Source organism: Haliotis asinina, chromosome 16 (assembly GCF_037392515.1).
Source record: "Haliotis asinina isolate JCU_RB_2024 chromosome 16, JCU_Hal_asi_v2, whole genome shotgun sequence".
Taxonomy (NCBI): Eukaryota; Metazoa; Mollusca; class Gastropoda; order Lepetellida; family Haliotidae; genus Haliotis; species Haliotis asinina.
The window spans coordinates 44,979,050-44,999,838 of record NC_090295.1 but is presented as its reverse complement, the minus strand read 5'-3'; the positions used below and the strand labels follow the sequence as shown (position 1 = coordinate 44,999,838).

Here is a 20,789-nt window from a genome sequence, read left to right as displayed (position 1 = left end):
CAAGTAGCTGTTCCGTGTTATTTCTACAACTGGAACCTCGTCCGCTACTACAATGACATTGCACAGATGGCCAGTCGCTTCATTTGTATTAACATGTAGATTTATTAACCCACTTTTATGGAAACGTATATCCACAGGTGCAGTAAAGGATGGTCAAAGGCCTGGAAGGCCAGTCGCCATTATGACCTGACCCAGACTCGTCTGACTAGGTTATCTACCACACTGGCTCTGTCACAAAGTTGAGGAATAATCACTTTTATTTTGATATTTATCAGATGAAACGAAACGTACATACCTTGCGTCATGCAGCTGCATTTTAAAACTTGATGTCTACCTGTTCATTTCGAACATACGAAGCATTTATAGTTTTGGGATGTTAAATTTAAGATTAAATATTTCTCCTCTATTTGTGTACCTATGTATCAGTAATCATGAATAAAAAATTGTTGGTGTGTTTTAAGGTGGAACGCTGAAAATAGTATGGAATATTTTGTCTACTGCACATAAAACAATTCAATTGCTTCCACATTATTTCAAGCATGTTCTTGTGCATGGTGGTCAATTTCGGTGCCTTAATCAGTTAACGCACATTTAAAAGGAAACTTGACTCAGACGCTTCAATATTAGAACTGAGGTACAAGCTTGGGACATTATGTATCCAAAATTTGCCCAACCGTTTCGTTGGTGTCTTCTCCCGACCATACTCTATTCTTAATCATGTGTCTATTCAACTTTTGCTAACACTGTTATCCAAATGTGACTCAGATTTATAAAAAAGACACACAATTGTTTGCTATATTCCCACCAATTGCAAAGTAGATTGTAATTTTGATTCAACAATGTTGAGTTACTGAGTTGCCCTTTATTGACAGTAGACTAATCTTTCTTCTTTCATCGTGTGATACCGATTGTACAACGGAGTACGGATCTGTCTTGTGGGTTTACTTTTGCGTTTAAGAATCAACTACAACTGAGCATTTAGTGGTATTACATCATTACCGAGTGAGTGCTTGCAGGAACAAGTTTGGAACAAGGTGATTTCATTGTTTGAGAACAAAGTTAAGAGTGTTCGAAGTAACAACATTGTTTTTCCTTGAATTTTTTTGTTGGTTTATGTCGACTCTACTACAATGTTGGTTATCGAAACCAACTGATAGTTTCCATTCATTGCTGTATTTTCATAAATTTTCAATTGTGTTTGATATTAGTGAACATTTGTACGCCATGTTTACCATTTTTGTAGTTTTCTTTTCACAATCCTTGATAAAGTAGAAGAGAATCGGGCTGAGAATACAACCCTGGCGCAGGCCATTAAAACAAACAAAACAACACACTACTTGGGCCAACCTTTGTGATGCAAAGGTAGAATTTATTAAGTCAAATTTCTTTTTCAAAACCTACAGATGCTACATTGTGTCCTCTTTATTAAAACAGTTGTTGAACTGACGGGTATGAGCTATAAACGTGATCGGTAGATGAATAGATATTTGCTAAATTATTCGGAGGTAGTTTAAACGTATGTATCATTAAAACTTGATAACATAGCTAGTTTCTATAACGCTATATCCACCTTCAATGCCATGCTCTAAGCGGTTTGAAATAGTTAGGAAACGTTTTAACGGTACGCCACCCGAAGGAGACGGGTCTTGAGTACAATTCTGAAACTTGAGAAATTGTCAGATGATTTAAGTTTTTCTGGCAGTTGGTTCCATTGGACTGCTGCTGTGTGGGGGGAAAGGCCGTTCGCCGTAGGTCTTTGTTGTTCTAGGAACTTGCAGCGAGTTCTTTATCTGCAATGATCTGGATGGAAGGTGTGGTTTAAGAACCTCTAGCAGATAGACTGGCACTGTGCCCCGGATGCGCTGGAATATTATACACAACACGCTAGTATGGAGTTAACTTGTGTACCATTTCTAATAGCATATCATTTGGGAATCGCTTCGCCTTTGCTCGAGACATTGAAATTCAGTTTCTTTATATATGTTTTCATGACAAATACCGCGAGAACCCCACAAATTTCTCTGAAGGATCGAGGTAAATTTCCTTCTAATAACTGGCTCTGACCTATCGTACAATTATCCCACATATGACTACTATAACCCAAGGATCTACGCACATACATGTATACATTATTTCGTGTTAATTAATTTTCTTTAACATAAAAAGACGACGAAGGGATCCAGCAATATCACGGCGGGGGATACCAGAAACGGGCTTCACACATTGTACACATGCGGGGAATCGAACCCGGGTCTTCGCCGTAACGGTCGAATGCTTTAACCACTAACCTACTCCAGACGCTGAAGGAACAAAGAACGATATCCATAAGATGCTTGATGACATTTATAAGTTATCCTGTCAGTGCAAGCACTTTGGGATTTCTGTAGCGTGGATGGTGTAATGGTTCATCTGATTAGGATGATATTTCTGATACAATATCACTTAGTCGTTTTCACAAGTCATGAAGGCATGTATACATAAGTAAGTAATGGTTCATCTGATTAGGATGATATTTCTGATACAATATCACTTAGTCGTTTTCACAAGTCATGAAGGCATGTATACGTAAGTAAGTATTGGTTCATCTGATTAGGATGATATTTCTGATACAATATCACTTAGTCGTTTTCACAAGTCATGAAGGCATGTATACATAAGTAAGTAATGGTTCATCTGATTAGGATGATATTTCTGATACAATATCACTTAGTCGTTTTCACAAGTCATGAAGGCATGTATACGTAAGTAAGTAATGGTTCATCTGATTAGGATGATATTTCTGATACAATATCACTTAGTCGTTTTCACAAGTCATGAAGGCATGTATACGTAAGTAAGTAATGGTTCATCTGATTAGGATGATATTTCTGATACAATATCACTTAGTCGTTTTCACAAGTCATGAAGGCATGTATACATAAGTAAGTAATGGTTCATCTGATTAGGATGATATTTCTGATACAATATCACTTAGTCGTTTTCACAAGTCATGAAGGCATGTATACGTAAGTATGAGTCATACAGACAATTAGTGAAGTATACACATCAGAGGCATTGTACAAAGTCACTAACCGTTAGACTCTCTCAAAGTTAAAAGTCCATAAAATAAAATAATGAATTAATCACGCAATGATTATAAGCCAAACATACACTGACGTCCATTTTATGTCAGTAATGGCATTTTCAGTCATATGGACACGGAATAAAAACTTCCAAAGCTTTGATTTGTTATCATTATAGACTAGATGGATATGCTTTGCAGTCGGATTGTAAAATAACAGAGAAAGTAACGGATCACAAAGATAACCTTCTCAATTAATCGCATAAAGAAACTGTTTCACTATTTTTTATCAATGTGAACATGCGCCCATTTGCTCTTGCGGTTCCCTACCTGTCACAAGTTTAAATATGATCAGGGTATCGACGGCGTAAATACAAAAGCAAATACAGACCATGGGAATTGTTCTAGATAAGTGCCCCTTTAAATGATTTAAAAGACCGAACCAAGTCGGAATCTGTAACTGTGACAGACACTATCTTGAGAGTATAGAGATTCGAGCTTTTACCAACGTATGCGCTTTATATACGATTGGCAGTAACATGATAAACTGGAATTTAATAGTTAATTAGCAATTTAGTACTATTTTATAGATGAACAAATTTAAAACAGATAGGTCGATATCTGATATATGCTAACCTATTTCATGTAACGATTCATCTTCGACGTGCCACCTACCTCAAACACTCTTGTCGGAAGCTCGACGTTTTGATTTTAAGGGATTTAGTGGTAATAGCCTAGTTCTGTTGCACATTTTGAGATTGCTCATTAATGATAATGTTTCTCGCTTCACTTAAATACCGATGATTCAGTCTGTATTGTTTGAAACCGTTTTCAGAATTCTTTCAGTATTATATGATGGTGGATACCAGGAACGAGCTTAACACATACTTCCAAGTTTGGAAAGAACGAGCATACGACTCAACTACGTGGCTCACAATACAAATTTGAAGCTTGAACATTTTCATTTTGGTTCAGAAACTGTCTTTACACACTGTAGGCATGTCAAAATCAAGCCCATCCCTTCGTCGGAACGAGTTAGCACTCGTTAGCCACTGTGTTACCCACCAAACCACCCGTAATTGAGTCAGGATACGCCGGGTATTTAACACCAGCCAGGAGACCAGACGCCATCAAACAGTTCCGGGTCAGCTTCATCAGAATCGTCTGGAAAGTTTGCAGGAATCATATCATGGTGGTACTCCTCAAGCTTCTTCTTCAGCTTCTCCTCGATGCCAGGTCGTCTGTTGATAAGGTTCTCCCTCTCGCAAGGATCGTCTGCACCAACAGAAACATTTCAGTGAGTGAGTGAGTGGATGGGTGGGAGGGTGGAGGGGTGTGTGAGTGAGTGAGTGAGTGAGTGAGAGCGAGCGAGCTTTACTCCCTGAAGACGTGGTTCTTCCTTTCACTGAGATCATCTGTATCAGTCGGAAGACTTTATTGAGTGTCAGATGAATGGCAGCTTGTGAGTGTGTGAGCGTGCGTGTGCGTGTGCGTGCGCGCGCGCGCGTTTCAAGTGCATGGCAGTATGTGGGTGTGGATCTTTTGCTACAATGCAGTAATTTGAACCCTTTTAGCAATATTCTGTCTTTTGTGACAGGAGGGGCAGTGCGGAATAGGCTCCTTTCACACCTAAGGGACTCAACTCTATCAGGACATTTCGTCACTTCAAACATGATCAGGGGTGGTGGGGTAGCCTAGTGGTTAAAGCATTCCTCGCCACGCCGAAGAACCGGGATTCCAACATTGGTACTAGGACTGGGGCGGGAAGGAAAAAAATGGACTCGAGTACCCACATGTACTTACCCAAATCGGAATCGAGTGCCCGGAAATGTAAGGAATACAGCGTTTCGGTGAACGTTTTAAATATTCAGTAACGATTTGACCGAGATTATTATAGACAACTGGAACTGATCTCAGGCTACTTAATTTACGTCTGTTTAACTGATACCATTGTTGACATTTCTCTTTGAAACACAAAACTTTTCGTTCCTGCTGTTACTATAACTACTATAGGACTCGATTCCAAAGTACCCGTCCCTGATAGGTACAACATGTGAATATCATGGCTGGTGTCCCCTGCCATGATATTGCTGGAATGATGTTAAACGCAGAGTAAATCATAACCACTCACTCAAACTTGTTCACCCGTGCTTCTTTGAGGCTTGAATATTTCAGAAACATGCAGTAGAAGGACGTATTAATATATCCGAGTATTGTGTGTCTATGAATTTGTTTACTAAAAACAATTTAGATTTCAAAAGTACCCATTCTCTACATACTCGATGTTACTCTTTGAAAGAGGAAGAGCATGTGGTTTTATAGGGCCTGTAGTTTTTTTCTAGTTGGGTGGATGCCAATTCAATATTGCAAACCGATTTGAACGTCAGTGACCCATTTCGTGATATCATACTAACTCATTTCTCCCTGTTTAATCCCCTGGATATCAAGAGCTGGGTTGGTAAGAAGAACTAAATGATGCATCAGTATGATGCCGCAAGGAAGAGAGCCAAAATAAGTTGTTCACCGGTTACGTGGAGGGACATGGGTTGATGTACCCTCGATGTTTGTTCCATGACCTCGAAGAGCGAGGAAAACAAAAAAAAAATCATCGTAGGCACATCAACCCATGGACCCCGAGGGGCCATTGAACAACATATTTACCTTACCGAACACCTCCATGTTAATTTTGAACTGTTTGAAGCATGGGTATCGGATCGTACACTTCAGCCAAATTGTGTGAATCAAACGATTCGAATCTTGCATCTTTCCGCAGGTATCGTTTAAGTACAGTCGCCGATGTGAAATTCCCCATCTGAATATTCACAGAGATAACATTAAAACGTTTCGTCAAAATTTACTTTTTTGGGAATGCGAGACAAATCTTTTCGCAGCCATCGCTTGATTTTGCAGACGACACAAGAAAAACAAATTTAGAGTTATCTCCCTTCCATGGAGTTGCATTCGCAAAACATGGGTAATGTCCGTGCATCGTGCGTGATTCATTGTTATTCGAGATAAAGAATTACTATTAGCAGGATACAGTGAAATGTACCTCCCTTGTAGGTGGAGTGAACTGTAAGTAATAGACGCGGGCATAGCCATTCAAAAAACGACATTCATGTGTGAGATAAGGGTGTATCTTCTGCCATGAACCATTACTTAGGAGTAAACGCTTTGACCAGATGGTCACTCTAAACTCTCCTTACAGGATACTTACCTTTCAGGTTAAACAGCCAGTATGAGTTAGATGGTGTTTCAGGATCTAGTGGCTGTGAGTAGTTCAGCTGCGTTCTGTTTGTAAAGTTGTCTGGGCTGTACCAGCCGTCGAATCGACCGGGGGCTCCATGGATCAGCTTGTAGTCACCATACCTGAACAGAAACATCATCCTGTTAACGTTAATGTGATCATTCGTGATGTCATGAAATACTGACACCAGTGATCATCAATATGCTACTTCCAGTAATTGTGCGATTTTCACATTTCAAAACATGCAATTAACGCTGTGAATGGTGATTTCGTATCGTTCCAAAACTGGCGATATTTACGGTGACGCCTGTTTCATAAGGTTATTTTTTATTTTAAACACTTTTTCCCCTGCCTTACATAATGGTGGATGGTATCACTGTAAGGGTGTAACCTTGCTCGTGAAATAGCACGTTTAGGACGACGGTTTACAACATACCAACAAACAACACAGCACCACCAACCTGATAGCGGCATGTCCGTCGTCCCACGACAGCAATACCAACAAACAACAAGCTAACAGCAGCACCACCAACCTGATAGCGGCATGTCCGTCGTCCCACGACAGCAATACCAACAAACAACAAGCTAACAGCAGCACCACCAACCTGATAGCTACATGTCCATCGTCCCACAACAACATACCAACAAACAACAAGCTAATAGCAGCACCACCAACCTGATAGCGGCATGTCCGTCGTCCACACCCGCCTTTACATCGTCCAAATTGTAGATGAACTCCGTCCTCCTTGTGGCAACATTCTCCACTATATCCTGCCAGTGATCCATGCTGTCACTGGCGTCTTCTGTTCAACAATGTTCAAAACCAGACACACATTCATTTACACAGTAATACATGGTGAATCAATATTTTCACTGCTAATACTCACATGACCATGATCCTCGGTAATGTTTGCCGCTCGTTAATCCCATAATATAAACATCTTGAATTATTATTCAGATTAGATGGTATTGTAACAAGTGAGCTTTCGAGAGGTGAAATTAAGCTAATCTAATCTTCAGTCTGTGGGCATTCTCATGTATATGTGATGCAAGCCAGGATTACAGTTTTATGTCATAACTGAAGTGTACACAGCACGCGTTGTTCATCAGCATACGCAGGTGTAGATTACAGATTTTCATAACATGGTATCTAGAAGACTGTGGTGTTTTAACATGTATGTACTACAGTGCTGTGACATGGTGTATAGTGGACAACAGTGTTTTAACATGGTGTATAGAGGAGATATGGTATAATATTATAGTGGACTATGGTTTTGTAACATGGTGTATAGCAGAGACTTGGTATAAAATAATTACGGCATTGTAACATGGTATATTTTGGAGATATGGGTCTCCTTTCACGAAGCAACCTTTACTAAGGTTAACCTTAACTCATATTATTTAACATTGCACTAAGGTTACCTTAGTGACTTACGATCACCTTAGTGCTTTGTGAAAGGAGGCCCTGGCATATAGTGGACTACAGTTATGTAACATGGTGTACAGTGGACTATAGTGCTGTAACCTGGTGTCTATTGGGCTATAGTGCTTTATAACATGGTGTATAATGATCTACACTGTTTTAATATGGTGTATAGTGGACTGCAATGCTGTAACATGGTGTACAGTGGACTACATGGAGATTAATACACGAGCGTGTTAATTTCTTTACTATTCATTTGTATCTAACTTTTTTTTCTAAATAAATTTTATTTCAGAACTCCACGTGAAATGAAATCAGTTGTTGTCGGTTGACGTAAAGGTCAAGAATACAGTGACACGACACTACGGACGTAAACTCCCTGTGTAATGCTACTAAGTAAAGAGCGCGACATATTGACTAGATACTCTTGCACGAAGACAAAAAATACAAGCACATTTTGAATTGCAATTTATTCTTTATCAACTTAAGTAGCTGTAAGAATTGTATAACTGGAAACATTGTTAATGGGAAAGTGATTCGTCGTCAGAAGAGTCAATGAGAGGAGAGCGAGCAACACGGCGACTGTTTGTAACGGTTCGGTCTCTCTCACTGCCATAGAAGACTTGTCAGTTTTGATGTGGAATGTCCCTCCGTATATTGGACCGCCGACGATAGTGTGAAAAACATTACTAGCCAAGGCTTTGCTTGTGTTTGTGTACGACATGCATTGGGATGTTAGATTTATTTCGGACAAACTGCCGATGACGGAACGATTGAAGACGCTCGACGCGAGCATGGAAACACGGCAAGCTGATTTCCGGTCGAAGACAACAGATTTCTAATGTTGTGCATTAGAAAGGCTTGAATAATTGTTCGCACTCTGTACATTGTCCAGACACTTGCATAATTTGTGTGGGGGCTACGTTATTGTCTTGCAACTTCTGAATCAAATGTTTGCGGGCACTGTGATTAGTTAGCCGTTTGTCGCCAATGACGTGTGATCCACTTGCCGTTTTCGAGGCCAGTTTATTTTTACCTTTTCTTGAAATCTCATATCACTAAACACAATGTATGAACGATTGTTTGTTTGTGACATTTTGTATTTGATAGCATTTCATTGTTCTCGTAGTAGTAAAAGTTATGAATGAAAAAAGTAGTTCCACCTTCCGATGGGGTCATGGAGGTCATGGTCGGATAACTGACCAATGAAATTCGTTTTAGGGGTTTATTACACGTGTGCAACATATGATTTTTATGTACTCGATTATCTTTCACTGTATGGATAATAACATGTTTTAACATGGTATATAGTGGACCACAGATTTCTAGCATTTTTTGTAGTGGACTACAATACTGTAACGTGGTGTATAGTGGACTACTGTGGGGTAACATGGTGTATAGTTTACTACAGTGTTGTAACATGGTGTATAGTGTACTACAGTGTTGTAACATGGTGTATAGTGGACTACAGTGTTGTAACATGGTGTATAGTGGACTACAGTGGTGTAGCATGGTGTATAGTGGACTACAGTGTTGTAACATGGATGGTGTACAGTGTACTACAGTGGTGTAACATGGTGTATAGTGAACTACAGTGTTGTAACATGGTGCATAGTGGACTACAGTGTTGTAGCAGGGTGTATAGTGCTACAGTGTTGTAACATGGTGTATAATGGACTACAGTGTTGTACCATGGTGTATAACCAACTACAGTGCTGTAGCATGGTGTATGGTGAGTACACTGACCTAATGTCCCTCCAGCAGCGCTGACCAGAGTCGCCTTCCAGTCAACAGCATGGATCAGCCTGTCGCCATTAAACGCTGCTGTTAAAATCTTGTATATTTGACTGCACGTGCAAATCCGTCATTTGAGTTGATTCGTTCGTGTAATTGATTATTTCAGTTCACAAAAAGTCTAAAAGTGATGATTGTGTTAAACTTTGACCTCTTTGTGAAACCCATGGATGTGCTGATAAATCAAGAAAACTAGTCAGTTATACCATTCAAACAGGTTCCCGGTACACATCATCCATCCCCTCTTGCTGTGGGTACCTGGCTACAAAAGGTGTGTGAGGTATCATCTTTATACACTAAGAAGGGTCAACCTTCTCTGGTCAGGTAGCCTTCTAGCCACAGAGGTTGTGTCCCATTAGTCTTTAAAAATACTACCTGACCACACAAGGCATTTCATTTTGTTGTGTATAAAGGCACTACCTACCAAGTGAAAGTATGTTTCCACATGGTGTACCAACATGTAACCTACCCACTGAAGGTGTACCCCGTCTTCTTCAGTCCCGCTCCATTCATGAAACAGATGGTCCTTGTCCCACCCTCCCATATGGTGAACTTCCCTCCCCGGAGAGGATAGTTATTACCGTAGTTCTCCAGATCGCCGCCATTCTGAAAAATGAAAATGTTGGGTTGAAATGAAAAGTATTTTCTCCAATCCAACGTTAGAATGAGCGTCATCGAGACAACTGATGTCACTGATTTTCCATCGTGCAATATATAAAAATTATACATTATTCCTTTGACGCCCAAATTGTTACATCAGATGATCAAGAGTTGGTTAGATATATATAAAGCTCGGGGGTGACATATTCCCCATACAACTGACACGTACTTACGTCTGACAGAAACAGAATAAGAGTATCTTCAGCTATGCCTTTGTCTTTCAGTGCCTGGGTTACCTTTCCAACGGCGTCGTCCAGAGCTGAGGCCATGGCTACAGGAGGAAAAATAATTTACTACTACTACAGCTGCTGCTTCTGCTGCTGCCCCTCCTCCTCCTCCTCCTCCTACTACTACTACTACTATTACTATCACCACTATTATCATCACTGTTGGGCTGCTACTATATTCGATTTACCTTGTTTAAAGTAAAATTCAGTGGTACGGTTTCACCGCAAACTGACAATACTACCACTTTCCTAGCCAAAATGTGACTCTTTCAGATAATTAATTTTAGCCCCAGCTTATTCTGGTTGCAAGTCACACCTGAGGCCTGTTCTTTTTTCAAAAGAATTGGCCGATCATGTTTCACAGTCCTCAACGACTTACATAATCGATGATCTATGTACTGATATCACTGCTATCTTGACGTGCTGGTTTCTGGTTTAACGCCGAGTTCAGCAGTATTACATCTATATGACGCCGGTCTGTAAATAAATAATCCGGACCGTCCGGACCAGAAAATCCAGTGATTAGCGCCATGAGCACCAACCCACGCATCTGGCATTCAATGACATATGTCAACCAAGTCAGCGAGCCTGACAACCCGATCCCGTTAGTCGCTTCTTAGGACATGCGTGTTTTGCTGGTGACCAACATGAACCATCACGGGTTACTGTGACACTCAGACAATCTAGTGATCAACAGCATGAGCATCGATCTCCGCAAATGGGAACCGATCACATGTGTTAACCAAGTCAGGGAGCCTGACCACTCGATCCCGTTAGTCGCCTCTTACGACAAGCATAGTCGCCTTTTATGGCAAATACGGGTTGCTGAAGACCTATTCCACTCCGGACCCTCCGTGGTAGGTTGTTGTGAAGAGGCAGTTAGAGCAGTACCTGAGATGAAACGCCGTCCTTCGTTCTCCACGTGGGGATACATATCGTAATACTTGGATGGCGCCTGCAGCGGATGGGTGAGACGTACATGAGAGTTCAAGAGGGATATAGAGTTCTGTATTAGGATGTCATCATTGTTGAAACCCACTAACACGTAATGTCATTGACAGTCATAATCAGAGCGACAGAAAATACTCCAGATGCAGTGCAAATGTTATTACTCTATAATTCAAACTAAAAATTGAACCGTTTGACACAGGACTGTCTCGCCTCTCCACTCCAGTTTGAAATGGATGTCACGTGATCGTGTCACTTCATCCTCGTGATGCTCGTCAGGTAGAAATGAGAATTACCTTTTGACAAAAGCCTGCTGGTTTGTTGCTTAACGCCGCATCCAGCAATATTCCAGCTATATGGACCAGACCATCCAGTGATAAACAACATATGTCATATTTGGGATTTCACTTTCTCAGTTAAGTACCTTTTCTAGTACTTTTTGGGTTGAGCCCCATCCGGGATTCGAACCCGCACCCTCAACCCAAAAAGTACTAGAATTTGTACTTTACTGAGAAAGTGAAATCCCAAATATGGCATATGTTGCATTTGACCACTTTCTAAAATGACATCGTGTAATCACAGTGATGAACAGCATCAATCTACGCCCTTGGGGTACGATGACGTGTCAACGAGTCTGACCAAGCGATCCCGCTTGTCGCCTTTCACGACCAACTCGGGTTGCTTAAAATCAGCTATAACACATATGTTCAAGGGTCTTAGGAAAAAAAACCTCGCGCCATCAATGAGTTCCTTCTTATTGAACCATTCGAATAAAGTTATGAACTATTATGCAGTTTACGCTAATACTTGTCTCGGCAGATATTCGAGTGTGATTAATCCCTTGCGGTGACCCAGATCCTAATGAAGGTGGATGTTACCTGCAGCGGTTCGTGCACGTTTTGCATGGCGACATAGAGGAATAGAGGCTGGTTGACATCATGTGTCTGGATAACCTCCTTGGCCTTGTCCACAAACGTGTACTGAAGTGGAACGATCGCAATCAGTCAATCCAAGTGTCAAACATATCGTCAAGCGACCGATTTCCCCCATCGATAATTGATACAACATGTGAAACCAATTCCTGGTCTCCCCTACCGCCATTTGTTGGAACAGTGTTAGAAGCGCCGTAAAATCATGCGATACACAGAAACTTTGTTGGCGTTTTGTCAGGATAGTCGCGTATGCTTTGTTTAATTGTTTAACACCATGGCAACAATCCAGCTATTTGGAATATGCACTTAGTCCAGTGATTGACATCATGAGCATCGATCTAGCTAATCGATACGATGTCGTGTCATCCAATTCAGGAATACTACCCCACCGATCCCTTCAGACGCCTCTTACGACAAGCATGAGCTTCTGAAGACCAGTTCTAACCCGGACGGATCTTTGCTGGTCCATCTATGCATTACAGCGAGAAGGTTAAGAGCAATGAGAAATCAGCGTGGATAATGACGGAGTGTATATTCACTGTATACGGTATTTTAATCAGATACATATTTCAATTAGATACATATTGAGAGAGACCCTTGAACCACATGAGTTCGGAGTATTTCCAGCGACATACATGTATGCACAGACATGTATGCTTGATACAAAACGAAATAAAAAACAAATATATTCTGAAATTAAATACATTAAGTGCATCTTATCCACAACAGAGTCACTCGATTAACATAAAACCATCTCATTGCACACTGTATCTACATCAGAACATGCTACTGGTCGGCTGCCCATGCGTGTACAGGTAAACAAGCCAACCATATTCAGTTAATGCATGTACGGACTAGATAAGGAACTGCCACAGTAATACTTCGGACAATATCATAGGTTGAGGGCAGTTAGAGGTAGACCTGTAAGTAACCGGCTGATGGACGCCCACACCCAAGCGACACGCCCTGCATTTGCACTCCTCGCTTGTTGTCAAGACTAGAACTGTCTGTTCATGATAAAAACAGATGTCATCCTCGACAGCTCTCATGGTTGTGCAGTAGTCTACGGGATTCCAGGAAGAGTGTGATGCCTAAACAGTGCATTGGTGAACACAACTTATCAATGGTACAAGATAGACTGAATGACGTACTTAACCAGAGCGCCATCGTCTGAGATCATGCTCTTCTATTTGTGAAAGTGGAGAGTCATGTCACAGCAGGATGTTACATCCTTAGGAAGGTGACGGACAGCGCCACAACAGTACCCCCCCCCCCCCACACACACACACACACACCCACCCCAAACTAACCCCCACCCCTGAGGTAATTTATGCCCATTGTGGCCATCTTTGAATGGCCACATCATGCTAGATTTGCTGAAGCAATATTTGGTGTTCTTAAGCACGAACATCTACATCACCATACTTGCCAATATGAACATCATCAAGACCATTATTGTCAATAGTAGTAATACCATAATTCCTCTAATTCAGTTATTAAAACGCTATGACTGACAGCATTTGTGTTATCCCCAGTCCCCACATTGACATCACTGTTTCCTCATCCACCTTCCACTTACCGCAGAATAGACGTCATTGTACTCTGTCGCAGGATCTGTGTTGTCACGGTAGTCAAGGTAACCCTCTAAATAAAACAAATGATGGAATTCATAAGTTTGTTATATTTAAGATCCGTTTGTCAATTAAAGTTGTAATCTGGTGGCCATCGAAAGTGAAAGAGCATCAGCCACGAAATAAAGGTTTACGCAGGTTTCGAAGAATCGCGAGTTCGTCATAAATTTGTGATATGAAATGAAACCATAAGACTGAAGTAAAGTGAGTGAGGTGTTTTAACACCTTAAGCCGTAATAGAACAGATATCAGGCCAAAATAGGCCAAATCGTTCCCTTTGTGATACAACAAGCACATTAATAGGCATAATTGGTCACCATAACCGCCCTGTTCAGAAAATAAATTTTTAGATGTCAAAGGACAAAAACTAATTAGTTTACTCAACAAGGATTAATGTTGAAAATCTATAGCGCTGGCCGCTAAAATCTAAGATGGCCGCCATTTTTCAAGGTGGCTGCTACTGATCTTACAAAATTCTTCAGATTTTCTCTGAAGACATTCATCACAATGACATTCCCACCTAAATGTGTTTAATTCATACCTCAATATGTTTAAAATTATTTGTACATCTAATAATGACTGGTGATATTGATAATTTTGGCGTACTGAAAATGTTGACCTACTCGCTGTACACATTTTAAAACTGTTAAAACATCTGACAATGTTAGTATTTTATGCAATTAAGAAACAATAGCGATAACGTATAATTCAAACTCCTTAACGTCATGGCTTTCCTTCAAAGTATCTTAAGGTGTGGACTAATGGTCCGTGTCAGTTCTTGATGATGATGATGATGATGATGATGATGATGAAGAAGAAGAAGAATATTCTTTTTAAAGAATGGTCATTTGACACGTTCATTGTCTAATACCGATCCCATGGGCATAACACACCCACCCTGCCAATTTAACAAAACAGTTCAGATATTCGGGACACATTCAGTATCGCAAAAACTTTCATTTCGTAAGTGCGACGTTTCGATAGACATTCTTGTATCATTGTCCTTCTCGGTGCTTCAATACAGAGTATTGTCCTACTTGATGCTTCAATAGAGAGTATTGTCCTGCTTGATGCTTCGATACAGAGTATTGTCCTACTTGATGCTTCAACACAGAGTATTGTTTACTTGATGCTTCGATACAGAGTATTGTCCTACTTGATGCTTCGATACAGAGTATTGTTTACTTGATGCTTCGATACAGAGTATTGTCTACTTGATGCTTCGATACAGAGTATTGTTTACTTGATGCTTCGATACAGAGTATTGTCTACTTGATGCTTCGATACAGAGTATTGTCTACTTGATGCTTCGATACAGAGTATTGTCTACTTGATGCTTCGATACAGAGTATTGTCTACTTGATGCTTCGATACAGAGTATTGTCTACTTGATGCTTCGATACAGAGTATTGTCTACTTGATGCTTCGATACAGAGTATTGTCTACTTGATGCTTCGATACAGAGTATTGTCTACTTGATGCTTCGATACAGAGTATTGTCTACTTGATGCTTCCATACAGAGTATTGTCTACTTGATGCTTCCATACAGAGTATTGTCTACTTGATGCTTCCATACAGAGTATTGTCCTACTTGATGCTTCCATACAGAGTATTGTCTACTTGATGCTTCAATACAGAGTATTGTCTTTCTTGATGCTTCGATACACAGTATTGTCCTACTTGATGCTTCGATACAGAGTATTGTCTTTCTTGATGCTTCGATACAGAGTATTGTCTTTCTTGATGCTTCGATACAGAGTATTGTCCTACTTGATGCTTCGATACAGAGTATTGTCTACTTGATGCTTCGATACAGAGTATTGTCTTTCTTGATGCTTCGATACAGAGTATTGTCCTACTTGATGCTTCGATACAGAGTATTGTCTTTCTTGATGCTTCGATACAGAGTATTGTCCTACTTGATGCTTCGATACAGAGTATTGTCTTTCTTGATGCTTCGATACAGAGTATTGTCTACTTGATGCTTCGATACAGAGTATTGTCTACTTGATGCTTCGATACAGAGTATTGTCTACTTGATGCTTCGATACAGAGTATTGTCTACTTGATGCTTTGATACAGAGTATTGTCTACTTGATGCTTCGATACAGAGTATTGTCTACTTGATGCTTCGATACAGAGTATTGTCTACTTGATGCTTCGATACAGAGTATTGTCTACTTGATGCTTCAATACAGAGTATTGTCTACTTGATGCTTCGATACAGAGTATTGTCCTACTTGATGCTTCGATACAGAGTATTGTCTACTTGATGCTTCCATACAGAGTATTGTCCTACTTGATGCTTCGATACAGAGTATTGTCTACTTGATGCTTCAATACAGAGTATTGTCTTTCTTGATGCTTCGATACAGAGTATTGTCCTACTTGATGCTTCGATACAGAGTATTGTCTTTCTTGATGCTTCGATACAGAGTATTGTCTTTCTTGATGCTTCGATACAGAGTATTGTCCTACTTGATGCTTCGATACAGAGTATTGTCTACTTGATGCTTCGATACAGAGTATTGTCCTTCTTGATGCTTCGATACAGAGTATTGTCCTACTTGATGCTTCGATACAGAGTATTGTCTTTCTTGATGCTTCGATACAGAGTATTGTCTTTCTTGATGCTTCGATACAGAGTATTGTCTTTCTTGATGCTTCGATACAGAGTATTGTCTACTTGATGCTTCAATACAGAGTATTGTCTACTTGATGCTTCGATACAGAGTATTGTCTTTCTTGATGCTTCGATACAGAGTATTGTCCTGCTTGATGCTTCGGTAAAGAGTACTGTCTTGCATGATGCTTCAATACAGATTATTGTCCTGCTTGATGCTTCGATACAGAGTGTTGTCTTGCTTGGTGCTTCGATACAGGGTATTGTCCTGCTTGATGCTTCGATACAGAGTGTTGAGCTATTTCCATACAAGAATTTGTTGCACGCATGAAATAAAGACGTTGTTATCCATCCAGTTTGTTCAGCAGTGTACATCCCAACTTTTAATATGCTACTCATAAAAATGATTCATTTGGTTTATAAACAAATCAGAAGTCAGTCTACCGTTGGTGTGTGTGAAATGATCCTCATCCGAGCCAAGATACCCAAAGAATGAGTCGAACCCTCGATACGTCGGCGTACATGTCATGTTACAGAACCCGAGGTGCCATCTTAAGAAAGAAGGAATGAAGAATTTATTACAAATATATTTGGCAGTATTTACAAAGGCTTCCACAATTGAACTTACGAAAACATTTCCCTTTCCCCATTTCCAAAGCTTTTGCAACAATATACATTTTTATATGTTATGATTAAAATTTATTTCAAATTTGAACGAAATCGGCGAAGAAATAGAAGTTTTAGAAAATTCTGCAGCTAGAATTACATCACATAAATTCAATACATAAATTGCCAAAGTTTAGAGATTTACTTCTAAATATAGTTGTCCAAACAGTGATCCGAAGCCTTGTAGATCAGTCGACTTACTTGCCCACCATGTGTGTAGCATAGCCCAACTTTTTCAGTTCCTCGGGCAGCAGACTATAGGTGTGTGGAGCGCAGACGGCAGCACGGTTCTTAATCACCAGATGCTATAAAGACAGGCACAAGTTCGGACATTTCGTTTCGTCACGACGAGGAACTGGGTTCGATTCCCCACAAAAGTACAATGTGTGAAGCCCATTGACTCTCCAGCTTCAAGACAGCTGGAGCAGCTCCGATTGGGAACATTCGCTCACGGCTTGTTCTCTCCACTCGTCAAACTTCGTTCCAGTTAGCAATCAGTCTGCAGTGACGTCACCTACAATGACGTCACCTGCTGACGTCTGCGTTATATAGACAGAGATGTAATGTCTGAATTATGCTTTGGAATATCTTTACATTCGGCCTAAGACAACATTCACTCACGCTACATGTCATGCGGTCGGAAAACAAAACAAGCATTACCTGAAGTCCCACTTTGTATGGGAAGACCCCTGCCATCAGCGCAACCCTGGTTCTGCAAATATATTTTTTGTCATGATTCAGATCACATTCAGAGGTTTCTCTCATATGCAATAGTTAATATGCCATGAATCAGACTTCATATTGTGATTTGGGCGGTCAGGTAGCCTTGTGGTTTAACACTGAAGACCCGGGTTCGATTCTTCACAAGGGTGCAGCGTGTGAAGCCCATTGCTGGTGTCGCCGGCTCGATATTGCTGGAATATTGCTAAAGTAGCCTAAAACTAAACTCACTCCCTCATCCTGTAAGTGTATAGCGATATAGGTCTCCCACTCAGTACAGCTACATACTAGACGATTGGACTTTTCAAGGCCGCTTAGACAAGAATTTGACAGTAGTATCACAGCGGATGTCAAATAAAATCTGGTAATGAATCTGTGTTCACCATTCTTGTGAAACTAACTAACTAACGAATGTATTTTGCTGGCATATATTTAGGCACTACTGCTCAGACCACTATTCGAACTCATTAAGTTGTTGACCTTAGATATTGAACCATTTGTTAGAAGCCTTTCAGTATCTCCACAGACCTTCAGCAATCCATGTTTGCCATAAAAGGTGGCTATACTTGTCGTAAGCGTGGACTAACGGGATCGGGTGGTCAGGCTCGCTGACTTGGTTGACACATGTCATCAGTTCCCATTTGCACAGAAAGTATTTAATACATGACTATACTTTGAATTAGCAGTCTGAATTTTGTAATATTTACATTGTGGTGTTACGTACATGGTAGCTAACGCTGTCTTAAATTACTGTAGTGTTTACAAACAAGGATAAAATGATACTCACCTTCAATTCCCCTTCAATTCAATAATGACCCACTGATACAAATTTTAACCAGTATTTTACAAATCTACACTGTGAGCACTTGTGTGATTGTGGCATAACCGATACTATATAGTGCAAGCATTCAGTAACCAAAACGAAAGACACCACGAATATGCCAAGACGCAAGCGCAACGAGACAGCGCAATCGGTATGTCCAGTGTAGGGTTTCCCAAGCTCATCTGGCAAGAACCGTTCTCTGCAGTCAGGCCAGCTACCCCTACCCCCACATCGAGTCACGGGCTGCACAGTGACTGTGTGTAGGCGTTGTCAATCACCACCCCCTCACTAGCCCCACCCCCACCCCGACTCACGGGCTGCACAGAGACTGTGTGTACGCGTTGTCAATCACCACCCCCTCACTAGCCCCTACTCCACCCCCCACCCCGACTCACGGGCTGCACAGAGACTGTGTGTAGGCCATGTCTATCACCATCCCCTCACTAGCTACTACCCCAAACCCCCATCCCGATTCACGGGCTGCACAGTGGCTGTGTGTAGGCGTTGTCCATCACCACACCCTCACTAGCTACTACCCCCACCTCCCACCCCGACTCACGGGCTGCACAGTGGCTGTGTGTAGGCGTTGTTCATCACCACACCCTCACTAGCTACTACCAGCACCTCCCACCCCGACTCACGGGCTGCACAGTGGCTGTGTGTAGGCGTTGTTCATCACTACCCCCTCACTAGCCAGCTTGTCGATGTTCGGAGTCAGCACGTCGGGATTGTGGTAACCGACGTCGTTCCAGCCTAAAATCGCAAAGATTACGCCAGGTGACTATTGACTTTAGATACTGCAGTGGTCGAATGCTTAGGAATACCAATTTTGGGTTCATGTTGAATCGAAATAAGTCACGCATGTAACAGAAGGAGAAACCACAAATCTATCTCGACACGTGAAAAACAAAACCCGTCCTTATTCAGATGAACGTCACTGCAGGTCTATTTTAAACAAAGGAAATGTGATTATAAAGAAGTTCCTTTCCGAATATTGGGAAAATATTATGAGTACACGACAGAAAGCATACATCTCACACTGGAATGACTTACCTTGTTTTAGAAGCATTTGGAAGAGAGGATGTAGGGTAGGATAACAATATATGGATGAAGAACTTCTTTAATAGCGACAACTACGTTTTGGTGCAGGTTGTAACATCGTTATCAAGCAAGTGATGATGACGGTGGTAAATTCTTCACCGAAACGGCGCCCTCACTTTAAGAAAGAAGTTATTTCAAACTGTTATCTATATTGTTAACCTTCCTAATGCATAACTTACCGAGGTCGTCTGCGACGATGAGAACAATATGAGGTTGTTGGATCTTGGAGATCACGACTGGGAGAAGATTCGCCATCAAAGTCACACCCAGATACACACGGTCCGTGACGTCAGGCGTCATGTTGAGGACGTTCCCAAGTTTTTCTGGTCAACAAATCCCCAGACAGAAAGTATTCCTTGAAACTTGCAAGCAGGTGCTATGTTCAGTACGAGCCTAAGTCTGTCTGACAGTGGATCACATCCCTTTCCAACATCGCGACAGTCCACAAATGTGTCTCTCCCCCTTTTCACGGAACGAAGATTGAGGTTGAGATTACCAGCTGTGAGACCATGATAGAATCATTCACCTACCAGGATAAAACCAGGCAAGCAGAACAAGCACAGACTGTCTGGTTCTGAACAATAGGGATGGCTGATTCATTCCAATGTCGGGCGGTCCATTCGGAAGCCTGGGTAGAGGCGGGGAGAGTTGTGAAAGTTTGTCTGTATGTTCTCGAAATTTCAGCGTAAAATTTATGTGTCCAGGTTTCACAAACACATCTGGAATGTCTGTAAGCAATTTCAGTAGTAACAATCTGTCTTAAACGCAACACATAATGTTCACCGCCATATCTGCATGCTCTGTCAACACTGAATATTCAATGGATGTTAACTGATGATGTTCTGTGTTTTGCAATATCGATTGCTCAATTGTTTATTACCATGGTATGTTATTCAGAGCAAGATAATATGCGAATGTGAAATGAAAAGTGA

General features: G+C 41.0%; 1 protein-coding gene across 2 annotated transcripts; it reads right to left on the bottom strand.

The window, feature by feature from the left end:
* Nucleotides 1-1,337: 1,337 nt before the first annotated feature.
* On the bottom strand, nucleotides 1,338-20,426 carry LOC137268385 (arylsulfatase B-like). Of its 2 annotated transcripts, XM_067802952.1 has the most exons (15): nucleotides 20,037-20,426; nucleotides 19,398-19,509; nucleotides 17,874-17,925; nucleotides 17,415-17,518; nucleotides 16,992-17,098; nucleotides 13,872-13,936; nucleotides 12,239-12,340; nucleotides 11,304-11,367; nucleotides 10,359-10,456; nucleotides 9,995-10,131; nucleotides 9,478-9,536; nucleotides 6,985-7,111; nucleotides 6,279-6,430; nucleotides 4,127-4,336; nucleotides 1,338-2,300 (listed from the first exon to the last, which is right to left on the bottom strand). In XM_067802952.1, the coding sequence occupies exons 1-14, from the start codon at nucleotides 20,155-20,157 to the stop codon at nucleotides 4,164-4,166; spliced, it is 1,473 nt and encodes a 490-aa protein (XP_067659053.1). In that variant the 5' UTR covers nucleotides 20,158-20,426; the 3' UTR covers nucleotides 1,338-2,300; nucleotides 4,127-4,163. The 2 variants fall into 2 exon arrangements, with proteins under 2 accessions (XP_067659053.1, XP_067659052.1); XM_067802951.1 differs by having other exon boundaries at nucleotides 1,338-4,336.
* Nucleotides 20,427-20,789: the final 363 nt, after the last annotated feature.

Bases quoted from the DNA above. Each gene is read 5' to 3' on its own strand.
- LOC137268385 (XM_067802951.1), bottom strand. From the start codon at position 20,157: ATGACGCCTGACGTCACGGACCGTGTGTATCTGGGTGTGACTTTGATG. The intron at 12,341-13,871 runs GTAAGTGGAAGG...GTTCCACTTCAG, and splicing joins ACAATGACGTCTATTCTGCG to TACACGTTTGTGGACAAGGC. The intron at 10,132-10,358 runs GTAAGTACGTGT...TTCATTTTTCAG, and splicing joins TTATTCTGTTTCTGTCAGAC to AATGGCGGCGATCTGGAGAA.